This window comes from Entelurus aequoreus, linkage group LG13, assembly GCF_033978785.1.
Source record: "Entelurus aequoreus isolate RoL-2023_Sb linkage group LG13, RoL_Eaeq_v1.1, whole genome shotgun sequence".
Lineage (NCBI taxonomy): Eukaryota > Metazoa > Chordata > Actinopteri > Syngnathiformes > Syngnathidae > Entelurus > Entelurus aequoreus.
Window position 1 is genome coordinate 10,280,401 of NC_084743.1, and position 14,532 is coordinate 10,294,932.

The window sequence follows — 14,532 nt, forward strand, 5'->3', positions numbered from 1 at the left end:
TAGAGCAGGGGTCACCAACCTTTTTGAAAGCAAGAGCTACTTCTTGGGTAGTGATTAATGCGAAGGGCTACCAGTTTGATACACACTTCAATAAATTGCCAGAAATAGCCAATTTGCTCAATTTACCTTTAACTCTATGTTATTATTAATAATTAATGATATTCACACTTAATTGAATGGTTTAAAAGAGGAGAAAACACGAAAAAAAATGACAATTAAATTTTGAAACATAGTTTATCTTCAATTTCGACTCTTTAAAATTCAAAATTCAACTGAAAAAAGGAAGAGAAAAACTAGCTAATTTGAATCTTTTTGAAAAAATTAAAAAAATAATTTATGGAACATAATTAGTCATTTTTCCTGATTAAGATTAATTTTAGAGTTTTGATGACATGTTTTAAATAGGTTAAAATCCAATCTGCACTTTGTTAGTATATATAACAAATTGGACCAAGCTATATTTCTAACAAAGACAAATCATTATTTCTTCTAGATTTTCCAGAACAAAAATTTAAAAAAAAATTCAAAAGACTTTGAAATAAGATTCAAATTTGATTCTACAGATTTTCTAGATTTGCCAGAATAATTTATTTTAATTTTAATCATAATAAGTTTGAAGAAATATTTCACAAATATTCTTTGTTGAAAAAACAGAAGATAAAATGAAGAATTAAATTAAAATGTATCTATTATTCTTTACAATAAAAAAAATACATTTACTTGAACATTGATTTAAATTGTCAGGAAAGAAGAGGAAGGAATTTAAAAGGTAAAAAGGTATATGTGTTTAAAAATCCTAAAATCATTTTTAAGGTTGTATTTTTTCTCTAAAATTGTCTTTCTGAAAGTTATAAGAAGCAAAGTCAGAAAATTAATGAATTTATTTAAACAAGTGAAGACCAAGTCTTTAAAATATTTTCTTGGATTTTCAAATTCTATTTGAGTTTTGTCTCTCTTAGAATTAAAAATGTCGGACAAAGCGAGACCAGCTTGCTAGTAAATAAATACAATTTAAAAAATAGAGGCAGCTCACTGGTAAGTGCTGCTATTTGAGCTATTTTTAGAACAGGTCAGCGGGCTACTCATCTGGTCCTTACGGGCTACCTGGTGCCCGCGGGCACCGCGTTGGTGACCCCTGGTGTAGCTGCACGCGCTGGACACAAGTAGCGAGGGCAGAATAATGCATGTGTTGACAATGCCGGGTGAAAGTTGATGTTGTTACTTTGTAATGAAGTAGTCTCAAGGGAATATAACATTTGAAGCTCTTCATGATGGCCCCACTCTAGAACCTGACCATTTGGAACATCGGTACCGCCTCACCTTTCCCTCCTCTCCACCAGCGTCACCAGCAGCTCCACAGTGTCGGTGGCCAGCTCCGTCTCGGAGCTCCACACCGACAGGTTATTGATCACCTTCTCCAGCAGGTAGCCCACAATCCACCGGGCTCCCTCCGTGTCGGCTCCGAAGGCCGCGCTGAAGGGGATGCTGACCTGCGGAGGAAACGTCACATGTGGACCTCCCCTGCACTGAGAAGGAGGCGTGTCTGGGACAGGTGTGTCACCTGCTGGTAGAGCTTCTCATCCATTAGCAGGTAGGTCTTGGCCCATCGTCTCAGGAACCAAACGATGTCCTTCCCCATTTGTGGACTCAGTAGCTGCGTCAGACTGGCTTTGCTGGCTCTGGACTCCACCTCGGAGGTCCTCAACACGGCCGACAACAACCTGGCACACGACACGTGGTCAAACAAGTCAAAACATGACACCAGGAGAACGACAAGATGCACAAATAACAATTTCAATTTCAACCGGTTTCTTTGATCTATTGGGACTACCACAGGAAGGACCCGAAATCTACGAGCAGAGGAGGCGGCAAACCTGACACCGCTCCGAGCACCTTTTTTGTTTGAGCTGTTTATGACCCAGTGCAGCAGCTGTTTATGACCCCCTCCTCTTGGAAGCAGCTGCAGCTATGTAATCAGGAAATGACGAAATAAATTAAGATTAAGATTAAAGTACCAATGATTGTCAGACACACTCTAGATGTGGTGAAATTTGTCCTCTGCATTTGACCCATCCCCTTTGGGGAGCAGTGGGCAGCAGCGGCGCCGCGCCCGGGAATCATTTTGGTGATTTAACCCCCAACTCCAACCCTTTGTTGCTGAGTGCCAAGCAGGGAGGTTATGGGTCCCATTTTTATAGTCTTTGGTGTGACTCGGCTGGGATTTGAACTCCAACCTACCGATCTCAGGGCGGACACTCTAACCACTAGGCCACTGAGATGAGGCGGCGTGGAGCTTGTTCCTAAGAGCGGTGGGGTGACACTGTGCGAGGGTACAGGTCCACACGCGCTCTCCTCGTGAGCTAAATTGAATCTTGTCTCTGTTTGATTCCTTGCTTCTTGTCTTGTTTAATAGATAGTTCGGTGTTTGAACCTGACACTAGCTTTTTTGCTGATTTTGCAGGTATACACCTCAGCGTCAAATATTTTGTTACTCGACGAATAATACAGTACCTGTTAGCATGCTTGCTAACGTTAGTATGTTGCTAATTTTGTAGGTGCACACAACAGTCATATTTTGGTACTCGGTGCATGCTAACGTTGCCATGCTAGCATTTGGGGGAAAAAAAAATGTAAGTACACACCTCAGTGATATTTTTTGGTACTTGACGAATGGTACCGGTTGGCATAGTAACGTTGGTATGTTGCCGTTCTTTTTAGCCAATTTTGTAGGTGTACACCATAGTCATATTTTGGTACTTGATTCATGCTAACGTTACTGTAGCATACTAGCATTTTAAACAATTTTTTTTTTTAGGTACACACCTCGGGGTAATATATTTTGGTACTTGACGAAAGATACTTCTTAGCATAGTAACGTTGGTATGTTAGCTTTTTTTATTTTCAGCTCATTTTGTAGGTGTACACCTCAGTCATACTTTGGTACTTGATGCATGCTAACATTTTAAACATTAGGTTTTTTTGGTACACACCTCAGAGTAATATATTTTGGTACTTGACGAAGGATACCTGTTAGCATGCTAACATTAGTATGCCGGCTTTCCTTTTTACCTAATTTTATAGGTGCACACCATAGTCATATTTTGGTACTTGATGCATGCTAACGTTACTGTAGCACGCTAGCATTTTAAACAATATTTTTTAGGGTAAAAACCTCGGAGTAGTATATTTTTGTACTTGGCATGGTAATGTTGATATGTTAGCTATTTTTTTAAACTAATTTTGTAGGTGTACACCTCAGTCATATGTTGGTACCTGATGCATGCTAACCTTAGCGTGTTAGCATTCAAAAAACAAGTTTTACACATGGTAGAGTCTATGCGCACCATTTATTCCGGGTAAAATAGATACATGACCGGACAAACGCCGCGCCAAGCCGCGTGTGACTCCGCCCACAAACACAGCTTCAACTTGTCCAGCGGAGAACAAAAGCACGTTGACATTTGCGAGGAGACCCGAGGTCGGACGCTCGCTCGCCATTTAGAAACTCGATGCCACGCGCTAACTCATCACTGCGATCTGCTGTCATCACACACACACGCACGCGCACACACACACACACACACACACACACACACACACACACACACACACACACACACACACACACACACACACACACACACACACACACACACACACACACACACACACACACACACACACATTCTCGTATTTGTTACCTTCTGGAGACCTCTGAAAATCGCCTTATCTCTTTAGGACCACCCTTTCTAGATATATAAAGATTTGTATTCACAACATTAATAATATATACATACTATGTAAATATAAAAAAGGTAAGCATTTAGTAATTTTATTAAATTTTTTTTGTTTGTAATTGGTTTTTAATCTTCATTATATACTTCAAGTTATTACAGTATGTCTCTATATACATATTTATTTTTATCTTTTTTTAATACATTTTGGCCAAAGGGGGTGCATTTCAATTTCTTACACACACTTGTTATTTCATATGTTGACCAGAGGGGGAGCACTTAAATTTTCTTACACACACTTGTTATTTCATATGTTGACCAGAGGGGGAGCACTTCAATTTTCTTACACACACTTGTTATTTCATATGTTGACCAGAGGGGGCGCACTTTTAAAACCGACTGACAGTAAATTTGAAAAATCCCTCTTTTTTTGGGACCACCCTCATTTTGATCAATTTCACCACCAGGGGTGCAAATGAGACATCCATCCATCCATTTTCTACCGCTTGTCCCTTTCGGGGTCGCGGGGGGGAGGGTGCTGGAGCCTATCTCAGCCATTCTTCTCTATTAGATGCAATGTTATTGGGACCATGATTTATGTCCTCACTTGTTCACACCTCCTCATATGGAAGATACTTTTCCTTCTTCATGTCTCAAGAAGGGTAGAAATACAAGAACACACACACACACACACACACACACACACACACACACACACACACACACACACACACACACACACACACACACACACACACACACACACACACACACAACCCCCCCCCCGAAGAATGGCTCCCTCTTTAGGACCAGCCTTTCTAGATATATAAAGACGTGTATTTACAACATTAATAATATATACATACTATGTAAATATAAACAAGCTTGTTGTGAAAAATGAGTTGGAATTTCACAATAAAAAGGTCACAATTTCACAAGAAAAACTTAGAATGTTGGCAGTATTATAATAAAAGTCGTCATTTTCCTCAACGCAAGTCAAAGTTTTACAAGAAAAACTGAACATTTGTGCAATATTACGATAAAAGTTGGAATTTTACTCAATAACAGTCGCAGTTTTACAAGAAAAGCTTAACATTTGGACAATTTTATGAAAAGAGTCGTCATTTTACTCGACAAAAGTCACAATTTTGTAAGAAAACTTAAAAATGTTGGCAATTATCATAATAACAATCGAAATTTTACTCGAAAAATGTCACTGTTTTACAAGAACAACAAACAAATTGGCAATATTGTGAAAAAAATCTGAATTTTATATGACAAATGTCACCATTTTGCATTAAAAAGTAATAATTTGACATGAAAAATTTATAATTTTACGAGAAAATGTTGCAACATTACAGAAACAGAAAGAACATGAGAAATTGTTCCCAATTTTATAAGAAAAAAAGCCGATGCGTTGTGAGAAAAAGACAGATTTTAGTTAATTTTTAGTAATTGGTTTTTAATCTTCATTATTGACTTCAAGTTATTACAGTATGTCTCTATATACATATTTATAACATTTTTTTTAACCTAATTTTGGCCAAATGGGGCGCATTTCAATTTCTTACACACACTTGTTATTTCATATGTTGGCCAGAGGGCGAGCACTTTTAAAACCGACTGACAGTCAATTTGAAAAATCCCTCTTTTTTGGGACCACCCTCATTTTGATCAATTTCACCACCAGGGGTGCAAATGAGACATCCATCCGTCCATTTTCTACCGCTTGTCCCTTTCGGGGTCGCGGGGGGTGCTCAGCCATTCTTCTCTATTAGATGCAATGTTATTGGGACCGTGATTTATGTCCTCACTTGTTCACACCTCCTCATATGGAAGATGTCTCAAGAAGGGTAGAAATACAAGAACACACACACACACACACAGACACACACAGACGCACACACACACGCGCACGGAGTAAACAATGTAGAAAACAGCAGCTCGCTGACCTTCACAAACAATATGGCTGGCTGCAGTGATGATCTATTGTCGTCACGGTGATTATCTTTACACGAGGACACACACATGCCGCATGAGTGGATTCTATCAACAGATGCCAGACTTTCTAATCCCACACTTGCAGAAATAAACCCTGGATGCGATGCAACACTACGCTGGAAATAAAAGGACATCTCTCGCGCCCGCTAAAAAGTACCTGATGACCGAGTCGGTGCGGTTGAAGCCCGGTATGGACGACGCCTTCTCGCCCGGTGAGCCCAGGATCTGCAGCGTGGTGTTGAGGTCCACCTCGGTGGAGTGCTTGATGGAGAACTCCATCACCTCGGAGGGGATCATGGGCGTTTCGCCCTGGGGGTCGTCGGCGAGTAAATATCCTGGAGAGAGCGCGGATGGTGAGAACCGCAGGGAAGCCACCAAAACAATAATGGCGGCGAGCGTCTCGATTTGCTTCGTCTTATTCACGAGGAGACTGTGGGCAACTGTGGAGTAGGGCGGAAAACTGTATCACGATTAGGGATGACGTTCGGAATCCGGTTCTCCCGGTCGTTCGATAAGAAAAGAACCGATTCCATGGACTCAAATCCCTTTTTGAGAACCGGTTCCCGTTATCGAGGCCACTACGGTAAAGAAAAAGAGTTGGGTCTTTATTCGAATCCCTGGGAACGAATCCCGTCCCACAAGAAATGCCCTGTGGGACATCACAGGAAATGACGTAGCTCAGTGTAATGACTGAGCTACGTCATTTCCTGTGATGTCACACAAGCAGCAAAAATAATGGACCGGAAAAAAAACGCCTCAAGGCATGGCTATTCACCTATAGCAGGGGTCACCAACCTTTTTGAAAGCAAGAGCTACTTCTTGGGTAGTGATTAATGTGAAGGGCTACCAGTTTGATACACACTTCAATAAATTGCCAGAAATAGCCAATTTGCTCAATTTACCTTTAACTCTATGTTATTATTAATAATTAATGATATTTACACTTAATTGAACGGTTTAAAAGAGGAGAAAACACGAAAAAAAAATGACAATTACATTTTGAAACATAGTTTATCTTCAATTTCGACTCTTTAAAATTCAAAATTCAACCGAAAAAAAGAAGAGAAAAACTAGCTCATTTGAATCTTTTTGAAAAAATTAAAAAAATTATTTATGGAACATCATTAGTAATTTTTCCTGATTAAGATTAATTTTAGAATTTGGATGACATGTTTTAAATAGGTTAAAATCCAATCTACACTTTGTTAGAATATATAACAAATTGGACCAAGCTATATTTCTAACAAAGACAAATCATTATTTCTTCTAGATTTTCCAGAATAAAATTTTTAAAAGAAATTGAAAAGACTTTGAAATAAGATTTAAATTTGAATCTACAGATTTTTATAAATTTGCCAGAATATTTTTTTTGAATTTTAATCATAATAAGTTTGAAGAAATATTTCACAAATATTCTTCGTCGAAAAAACAGAAGCAAAAATGAAGAATTAAATTAAAATGTATTTATTATTCTTTACAATAAAAAATAAAAAAATTACTTGAACATTGATTTAAATTGTCAGGAAAGAAAAGGAAGGAATTTAAAAGGTAAAAAGGTATATGTGTTTAAAACTCCTAAAATCATTTTTAAGGTTGTATTTTTTCTCTAAAATTGTCTTTCTGAAAGTTATAAGAAGCAAAGTAAAAAAAATGAATGAATTCATTTAAACAAGTGAAGACCAAGTCTTTAAAATATTTTCTTGGATTTTCAAATTCTATTTGATTTTTGTCTCTCTTAGAATTAAAAATGTCGGGCAAAGCGAGACCAGCTTGCTAGTAAATAAATAACATTAAAAAAAATAGAGGCAGCTCACTGGTAAGTGCTGCTCTTTGAGCTATTTTTAGAACAGGCCAGCGGGCTACTCATCTGGTCCTTACGGGCTACCTGGTGCCCGCGGGCACCACGTTGGTGACCCCTGACCTATAGTGATCACAGACAGGTTGTTTTTGTGTTATTGTATATATTTGTTTTTCTGAAAAATCCCACTTAATATACTTTAGGTAACAACAGTCAATATTTTTTTTATTTTTTTTTTTAAGGGGGCTACCTTTCAATATTTATTTATTTATTTTTCTTATAAAATAAAAGCGTGTTTTTGTTAAACCAAATATTGTGTTTTTTTCCATATACAACAATAAGAGAATCGATAAGGAACCGGTTCGATAAGAGGATTCGATAATGGGCTCGAACTCGATAATTTCTTATCAAACATCATCCCTAATAACGATATCAGTGTCTTGTATCAGTCCATATCGATTATTGATACTTTTATGACCTATGGGAAATACGGAGGAGATAAATATGTTTTATATAAAAATCAAAACACTCAAAGTAAACAAAATAGTAAAATCATATTGAACACTTAATAAGCACTTAAAATTAAACATTATGTAAGAAATGCTTTATAAAGTGTAAGAAAATAGTATGTAAACATAGAGAAAGCTGAGAAGAACTATTTTCGAGGCCACTATGGTAAAGAAAAAGAGTTGGTTCTTTATTCGAATCCCTTGGAACTAATCCCGTCCCACAAGAAATGCCCTGTGGGACATCACAGGAAATGACGTAGCTCAGTCTAATGACTGAGCTACGTCATTTCCTTTGATGTCACAAGCAGCAAAAAGGATGGACCGGAAAAAACGCCTCAAGGCATGGCTATTCACCTATAGCAGACCTGGGCATTCTGCGGCCCGCGGGCCGCATCCGGCCCTTTGTACGTCCCTGTCCGGCCCGCGTGAGGCCAATTATAAATTACAAAATAAATTTTAAAAAGTATCTATTTCGAGTGTGCAATACTTCCAGTCAGGGGTTTATTTCTTTTGTTTCTATATGCAGTTAAAGCACGATGCTATCACGTTAGCTCGTAGCTAAAGCATTTCGACGATGCATTGTCGCGGAGATAAAAGGCACTGAATGTCTATTTCGCGTTCTCGACTCTCATTTTCAAGAGGATATAGTATCCCAGGTGGTTTAAAATACAAATCCGTGATCCACAATAGAAAAAGGAGAGTGTGGAATCCAATGAGCCAGCTTGTACCTAAGTTACGGTCAGAGCCAAAAAAGATACGTCCTGCACTGCACTCTAGTCCTTCACTGTAACGTTCCTCATCTACGAATCTTTCATCCTCGCTCAAATTAATGGGGTAATCGTCATTTTCTCGGTCCGAATCTCTCTCGCTCCATTGTAAACAACGGGGAATTGTGAGGAATACTAGCTCCTGTGACGTCACGCTACTTCCGCTACAGGCAAGGCTTTTTTTTAATCAGCGAGCAAAAGTTGCGAACTTTATCGTCGATTTTCTCTACTAAATCCTTTCAGCAAAAATATGGCAATATCGCGAAATGATCAAGTATGACACATAGAATGGATCTGCTATTCCCGTTTAAATAAAAAAAAATCATTTCAGTAGGCCTTTAAGATCTTTTTGTTGAGTGTTCAATGTGAATTTTAATATTTTGTGTTTTCCATGCTTGTGTTTCCTTTCTGCCTTGATAGTTGAGGGATTATACTACAAATTTGACATAAAACATTTACTTTCTCCTGCTCCTTATTTTCCATAAGTCATTAAAAATATCAATAATATCGACCGATATAAAACACTGATATCGTGATACAGTTTTCAACCATATGAGCCATTGCAAGTTAGTTGACTTATCATTATTTGCAAACACAATCTTGGCCAATCGAGGAGTCCAAGACCGCCAATCGGCTAAAAGGGTCCAAAAAAGAGAAAGTTGTTGGTTGTGTTGCTGACCTGAGACCAGTATGAGCCAGTGGATGTCCTCGTAGAGGTCGTCCAGGACTTTGCGGTCCGCTGATTCCAGGTTTGAGGAGGCCATGAGGTGTTGCTGGGTCCTCTGGAGCTGGCCGTGTAGTCGTGTGACCCGGTCCTCCAGAAGACTGCAAGGAGGACAAGGTTGGCGCCGGCACATTATACAACAATGCTCCACTGGGATGGCTTTTTAGGGTCTAGGGCAGTGTTTTTCAACCACTGTGCCGCGGCACACTAGATACAGTCTGGTGTGCCGTGGGAGATGATCTAATTTCACCTATTTGGGTTAAAATATTGTTTGCAAAGCAGTAATTATAGTCTGCAAATGATGTGTTGTTGTTGAGTGTCGGTGCTGTCTAGAGCTCGGCAGAGTAACCGTGTAATACTCTTCCATATCAGTAGGTGGCAGCTTTGTAGATGTGGGAAACAGTGGGAGGCAGCGTGCAGGTAAAAAGGTGTCTAATGATTAAACCAAAAATAAAGAAAAGTTGAGTGCCCCTAAGAAAAGGCATTGAAGCTTAGGGAAGGCTAGGCAGAAGCTTAGGGAAGGCTAGGCAGAACCAAACTAAAACTGAACTGGCTACAAAGTAAACAAAAACAGAATGCTGGACGACAGCAAAGACTTACTGTTCAACTGTAACACATTACAAATCAGCGGTCCTCAAATGTAACACAATAAAGACCAACGGTCTTAAAATGTAACACAATAAAGACCCCCTAATCCTCAAATGTAACACAATAAAGACCAACGGTCCTCAAATGTAACACAATAAAGACCAATGGTCTTTTAATGTAACACAATAAAGACCAATGGTCTTTTAATGTAACACAATAAAGACTCCTAATCCTCAAATGTAACAATAAAGACCAACGGTCCTCAAATGTAACACAATAAAGACTAACGGTCCTCAAATGTAACACAATAAAGACCAATGGTCTTAAAATGTAACACAATAAAGACCAACGGTCTTAAAATGTAACACAATAAAGACCAACGGTCTTAAAATTTAACACAATAAAGACCCCTAATCCTGAAATGTAACACAATAAAGACCACCAGTCCCCAATTGTAACACAGTAAAGACCACCAGCACCCAACTGTAACACAATAACGACCATTGATCCTCAAATGTAACACAATAACGACCCCCGATCCTCAAATGTAACACAATAAAGACCCCGATCCTCAAATGTAACACAATAAAGACCACAAGTCTTCAGATGTATCATAATAAAGACCATTGATTTTCAAATGTAACACAATAAAGACAGACGGTCCTCAAATGTAACACAATAAAGACCAAAGGTCCTCAAATGTAACACAATAAAGACCGCCAGTCTTCAGATGTAATACAATAAAGACTAACGGTCCTCAAATGTAACACAATAAAGACCATTGATCCTCAAATGTAACACAATAAAGACCACCCTTCTTCAAATGTAACACAATAAAGACCACCCTTCTTCAAATGTAACACAATGAACATCATTGGAGTTCAACTGTAACACATTAAAAATCAGCGGTCCTCCAATGTAACACAATAAAGACCAACGGTCCTCAAATGTAACACAATAAAGACCGGTCAGTCTTCAGATGTAATACAATAAAGACTAACGGTCCTCAAATGTAACACAATAAAGACCATTGATCCTCAAATGTAACACAATAAAGACCACCCTTCTTCAAATGTAACACAATAAAGACTAACGGTCCTCAAATGTAACACAATAAAGACTAACGGTCCTCAAATGTAACACAATAAAGACCACCCTTCTTCAAATGTAACACAATGAATATCATTGGAGTTCAACTGTAACACATTAAAAATCAGCAGTCCTCAAATGTAACACAATAAAGACCAACGGTCTTAAAATGTAACACAATAAAGACCAACGGTCCTCAAATGTAACACAATAAAGACCACCCTTCTTCAAATGTAACACAATAAAGACTAACGGTCCTCAAATGTAACACAATAAAGACTAACGGTCCTCAAATGTAACACAATAAAGACCGCCCTTCTTCAAATGTAACACAATGAACATCATTGGAGTTCAACTGTAACACATTAAAAATCAGCGGTCCTCAAATGTAACACAATAAAGACCGCCAGTCTTCAGATGTAATACAATAAAGACCTTTGATCCTCAAATGTAACACAATAAAGACCGCCCTTCTTCAAATGTAACACAATGAACATCATTGGGGTTCAACTGTAACACATTAAAAATCTGCGGTCCTCAAATGTAACACAATAAAGACCAACGGTCTTAAAATGTAACACAATAAAGACTCCTAATCCTCAAATGTAACACAATAAAGACAGCCAGTCTTCAGATGTAATACAATAAAGACCACCAGTCTTCAAATGTAACACAATAAAGACCGCCAGTCTTCAGATGTAATACAATAAAGACCAACGGTCCTCAAATGTAACACAATAAAGACCGCCAGTCTTCAGATGTAATACAATAAAGACCAACGGTCCTCAAATGTAACACAATAAAGACCGCCAGTCTTCAGATGTAATACAATAAAGACCACCCTTCTTCAAATGTAACACAATAAAGACCCCTGAGCTTCAAATGTAACACAATAAAGACCCCTGAGCTTCAAATATAACACAATAGAGCCAGATTGAGGCAGCCCTGGTCTAGAGCAGCACGTGCAGGTCTACCTTGTGAGGAGGGGGATACAGTGGTCCGCAGCCACGCGGCCCAGCGTTCCAATGCTGGACAGCTGGTCTGAGAACAGCTCTCGGTCGTCTTCTTGCAGCTCGTTGATCTCCTCCTCCTCGTGGGACGCCGCACCGTTCACCGACTGGGGAAGAAGGTAGGGGGGGGCGTTTGTCACCAGGCCCAACCGTGGCGATGGGCGGGGAGGACTCTCACCAGGTTGCGGGTGCCGTCCGGCGCGGCCAGGTGACACTGGATGTAGGAGTTGAAGACCTGCACGGCGGGCTGGACGAAGCAGCCGCGAGGGAAATGCTCCTCGTCCTGCACCAGCGTGAGCCAGGACTCCAGCAGCTTGTCGTAGGCCTCCATGTACACCATGTCATCTTTGTCCAGCTGAGTGATGGAAGCAACAATCTATCAAGCAGACTTTATTCACACGGCCCTACATCACCAGCGTCTCAAAGGGCTGCACAAGCCACAACGGCATCCTGGGCTCAGATCCCGAGAAAGTGGACTGGCTCGGGTCGGTCAGGTCTAACTTGGCAACGTCATGTGAGAGCCCAAAGCACATGAATGGACGTCTTTCTTCTTTGACGTCAGAGGCTTATAGGGCTCTTATTGTGAAAGAGCGCATGAGATATCATATTTATACACCGACTTTGGACTTGTTTACACAAACAATAACAGCTGGAAGACAGTCCATAGTGGATCTAACATAATAGTGTGAGAGTCCAGTCCATAGTGGATCTAACATAATAGTGTGAGAGTCCAGTCCATAGTGGATCTAACATAATAGTGTGAGAGTCCAGTCCATAGTGAATCTAACACAATATTGAGAGAGTCCAGTCCATAGTGGATCTAACATAATAGTGAGAGTCCAGTCCATAGTGGATCTAACATAATAGTGAGAGTCCAGTCCATAGTGGATCTAACATAATAGTGAGAGTCCAGTCCATAGTGGATCTAACATAATAGTGTGAGAGTCCAGTCCATAGTGGATCTAACATAATAGTGAGAGAGTCCAGTCCATAGTGGATCTAACATAATAGTGAGAGAGTCCAGTCCATAGTGGATCTAACATAATATTGAGAGAGTCCAGTCCATAGTGGATCTAACATAATATTGAGAGAGTCCAGTCCATAGTGGATCTAACATAATAGTGTGAGAGTCCAGTCCATAGTGGATCTAACATAATAGTGTGAGAGTCCAGTCCATAGTGAATCTAACACAATATTGAGAGAGTCCAGTCCATAGTGGATCTAACATAATAGTGAGAGTCCAGTCCATAGTGGATCTAACATAATAGTGTGAGAGTCCAGTCCATAGTGGATCTAACATAATAGTGTGAGAGTCCAGTCCATAGTGGATCTAACATAATAGTGAGAGAGTCCAGTCCATAGTGGATCTAACATAATAGTGAGAGAGTCCAGTCCATAGTGGATCTAACATAATAGTGAGAGTCCAGTCCATAGTGGATCTAACATAATATTGAGAGAGTCCAGTCCATAGTGGATCTAACATAATAGTGAGAGAGTCCAGTCCATAGTGGATCTAACATAATATTGAGAGAGTCCAGTCCATAGTGGATCTAACATAATAGTGAGAGAGTCCAGTCCATAGTGGATCTAACATAATAGTGAGAGAGTCCAGTCCATAGTGGGGCGAGCAGGAGATCTTTTTGAGCAGAGACAACAGCTGTCATTACTCACCACCTCCTCCAGGGCGGCGCTGCGTCCGAAGGAGCAGGTGAGCAGCGTGAGGCAGTTGATGAAGGAGGTAAAGAGGTTGCTGGGCAGTGCTGTTAAGATGCTCCCGGGGAACATGGTGATCAGGTTGGACACGATGTTGGAGATGCCGACCGCTTCCGAGTCCTCGATCTCGATCCTGGGAAGGCGCAGGATAAATCATGAGGACATGAAAGTATGCTTTGTGCACACACAAACACGTGCTCTGGCCCACAGCGCCGCTCTTTCCACTGCGCGGGGTGAGGCTAAACGGGGGTCAATTTCCAGTTCAGCCGCTGGTGACTGAGGCTTGGAAACAGCCATGAAAATTGATCCCGGGCCCAAAGTGACCCCGCGGCGCTTTTCCACAGCTGCGCCGCGGCCCACTTCCACGGGGCCGGCAAGAGGACTCACACCGGGGCCAATGCAGGATGACAGACGTGACCCCGGGTGGCCGCTAAGCCCGTCGGGCGGCATTGTCAGCGGTTATTTATGGCGGCCATCGTTTAATGTGATCTGGCGCGCTTGGACGCGTTTTAGTCAAGGTGGGGAGAAGAAAGGCAGCACTGTGCAGCACCACACCATTTCTTACAAACATTGGATTCACTTTTTCAAGGATCAACAGA

The 14,532-nt window shown here is 40.3% G+C and overlaps 1 protein-coding gene across 1 annotated transcript in view; it reads right to left on the reverse strand.

The window, feature by feature from the left end:
- xpo4 (exportin 4) overlaps positions 1–14,532 on the reverse strand; it is a 110,663-nt gene that overhangs the window by 20,353 nt on the left and 75,778 nt on the right. The window contains exons 9-15 of the mRNA XM_062067447.1: positions 13,892–14,066; positions 12,399–12,575; positions 12,185–12,327; positions 9,489–9,634; positions 5,893–6,070; positions 1,562–1,721; positions 1,321–1,490 (exon numbers count right to left, since the gene is read on the reverse strand). Of these exons, the coding sequence (XP_061923431.1) occupies positions 1,321–1,490; positions 1,562–1,721; positions 5,893–6,070; positions 9,489–9,634; positions 12,185–12,327; positions 12,399–12,575; positions 13,892–14,066 (1,149 nt within the window). The remainder of the gene's footprint in view (positions 1–1,320; positions 1,491–1,561; positions 1,722–5,892; positions 6,071–9,488; positions 9,635–12,184; positions 12,328–12,398; positions 12,576–13,891; positions 14,067–14,532) is intronic.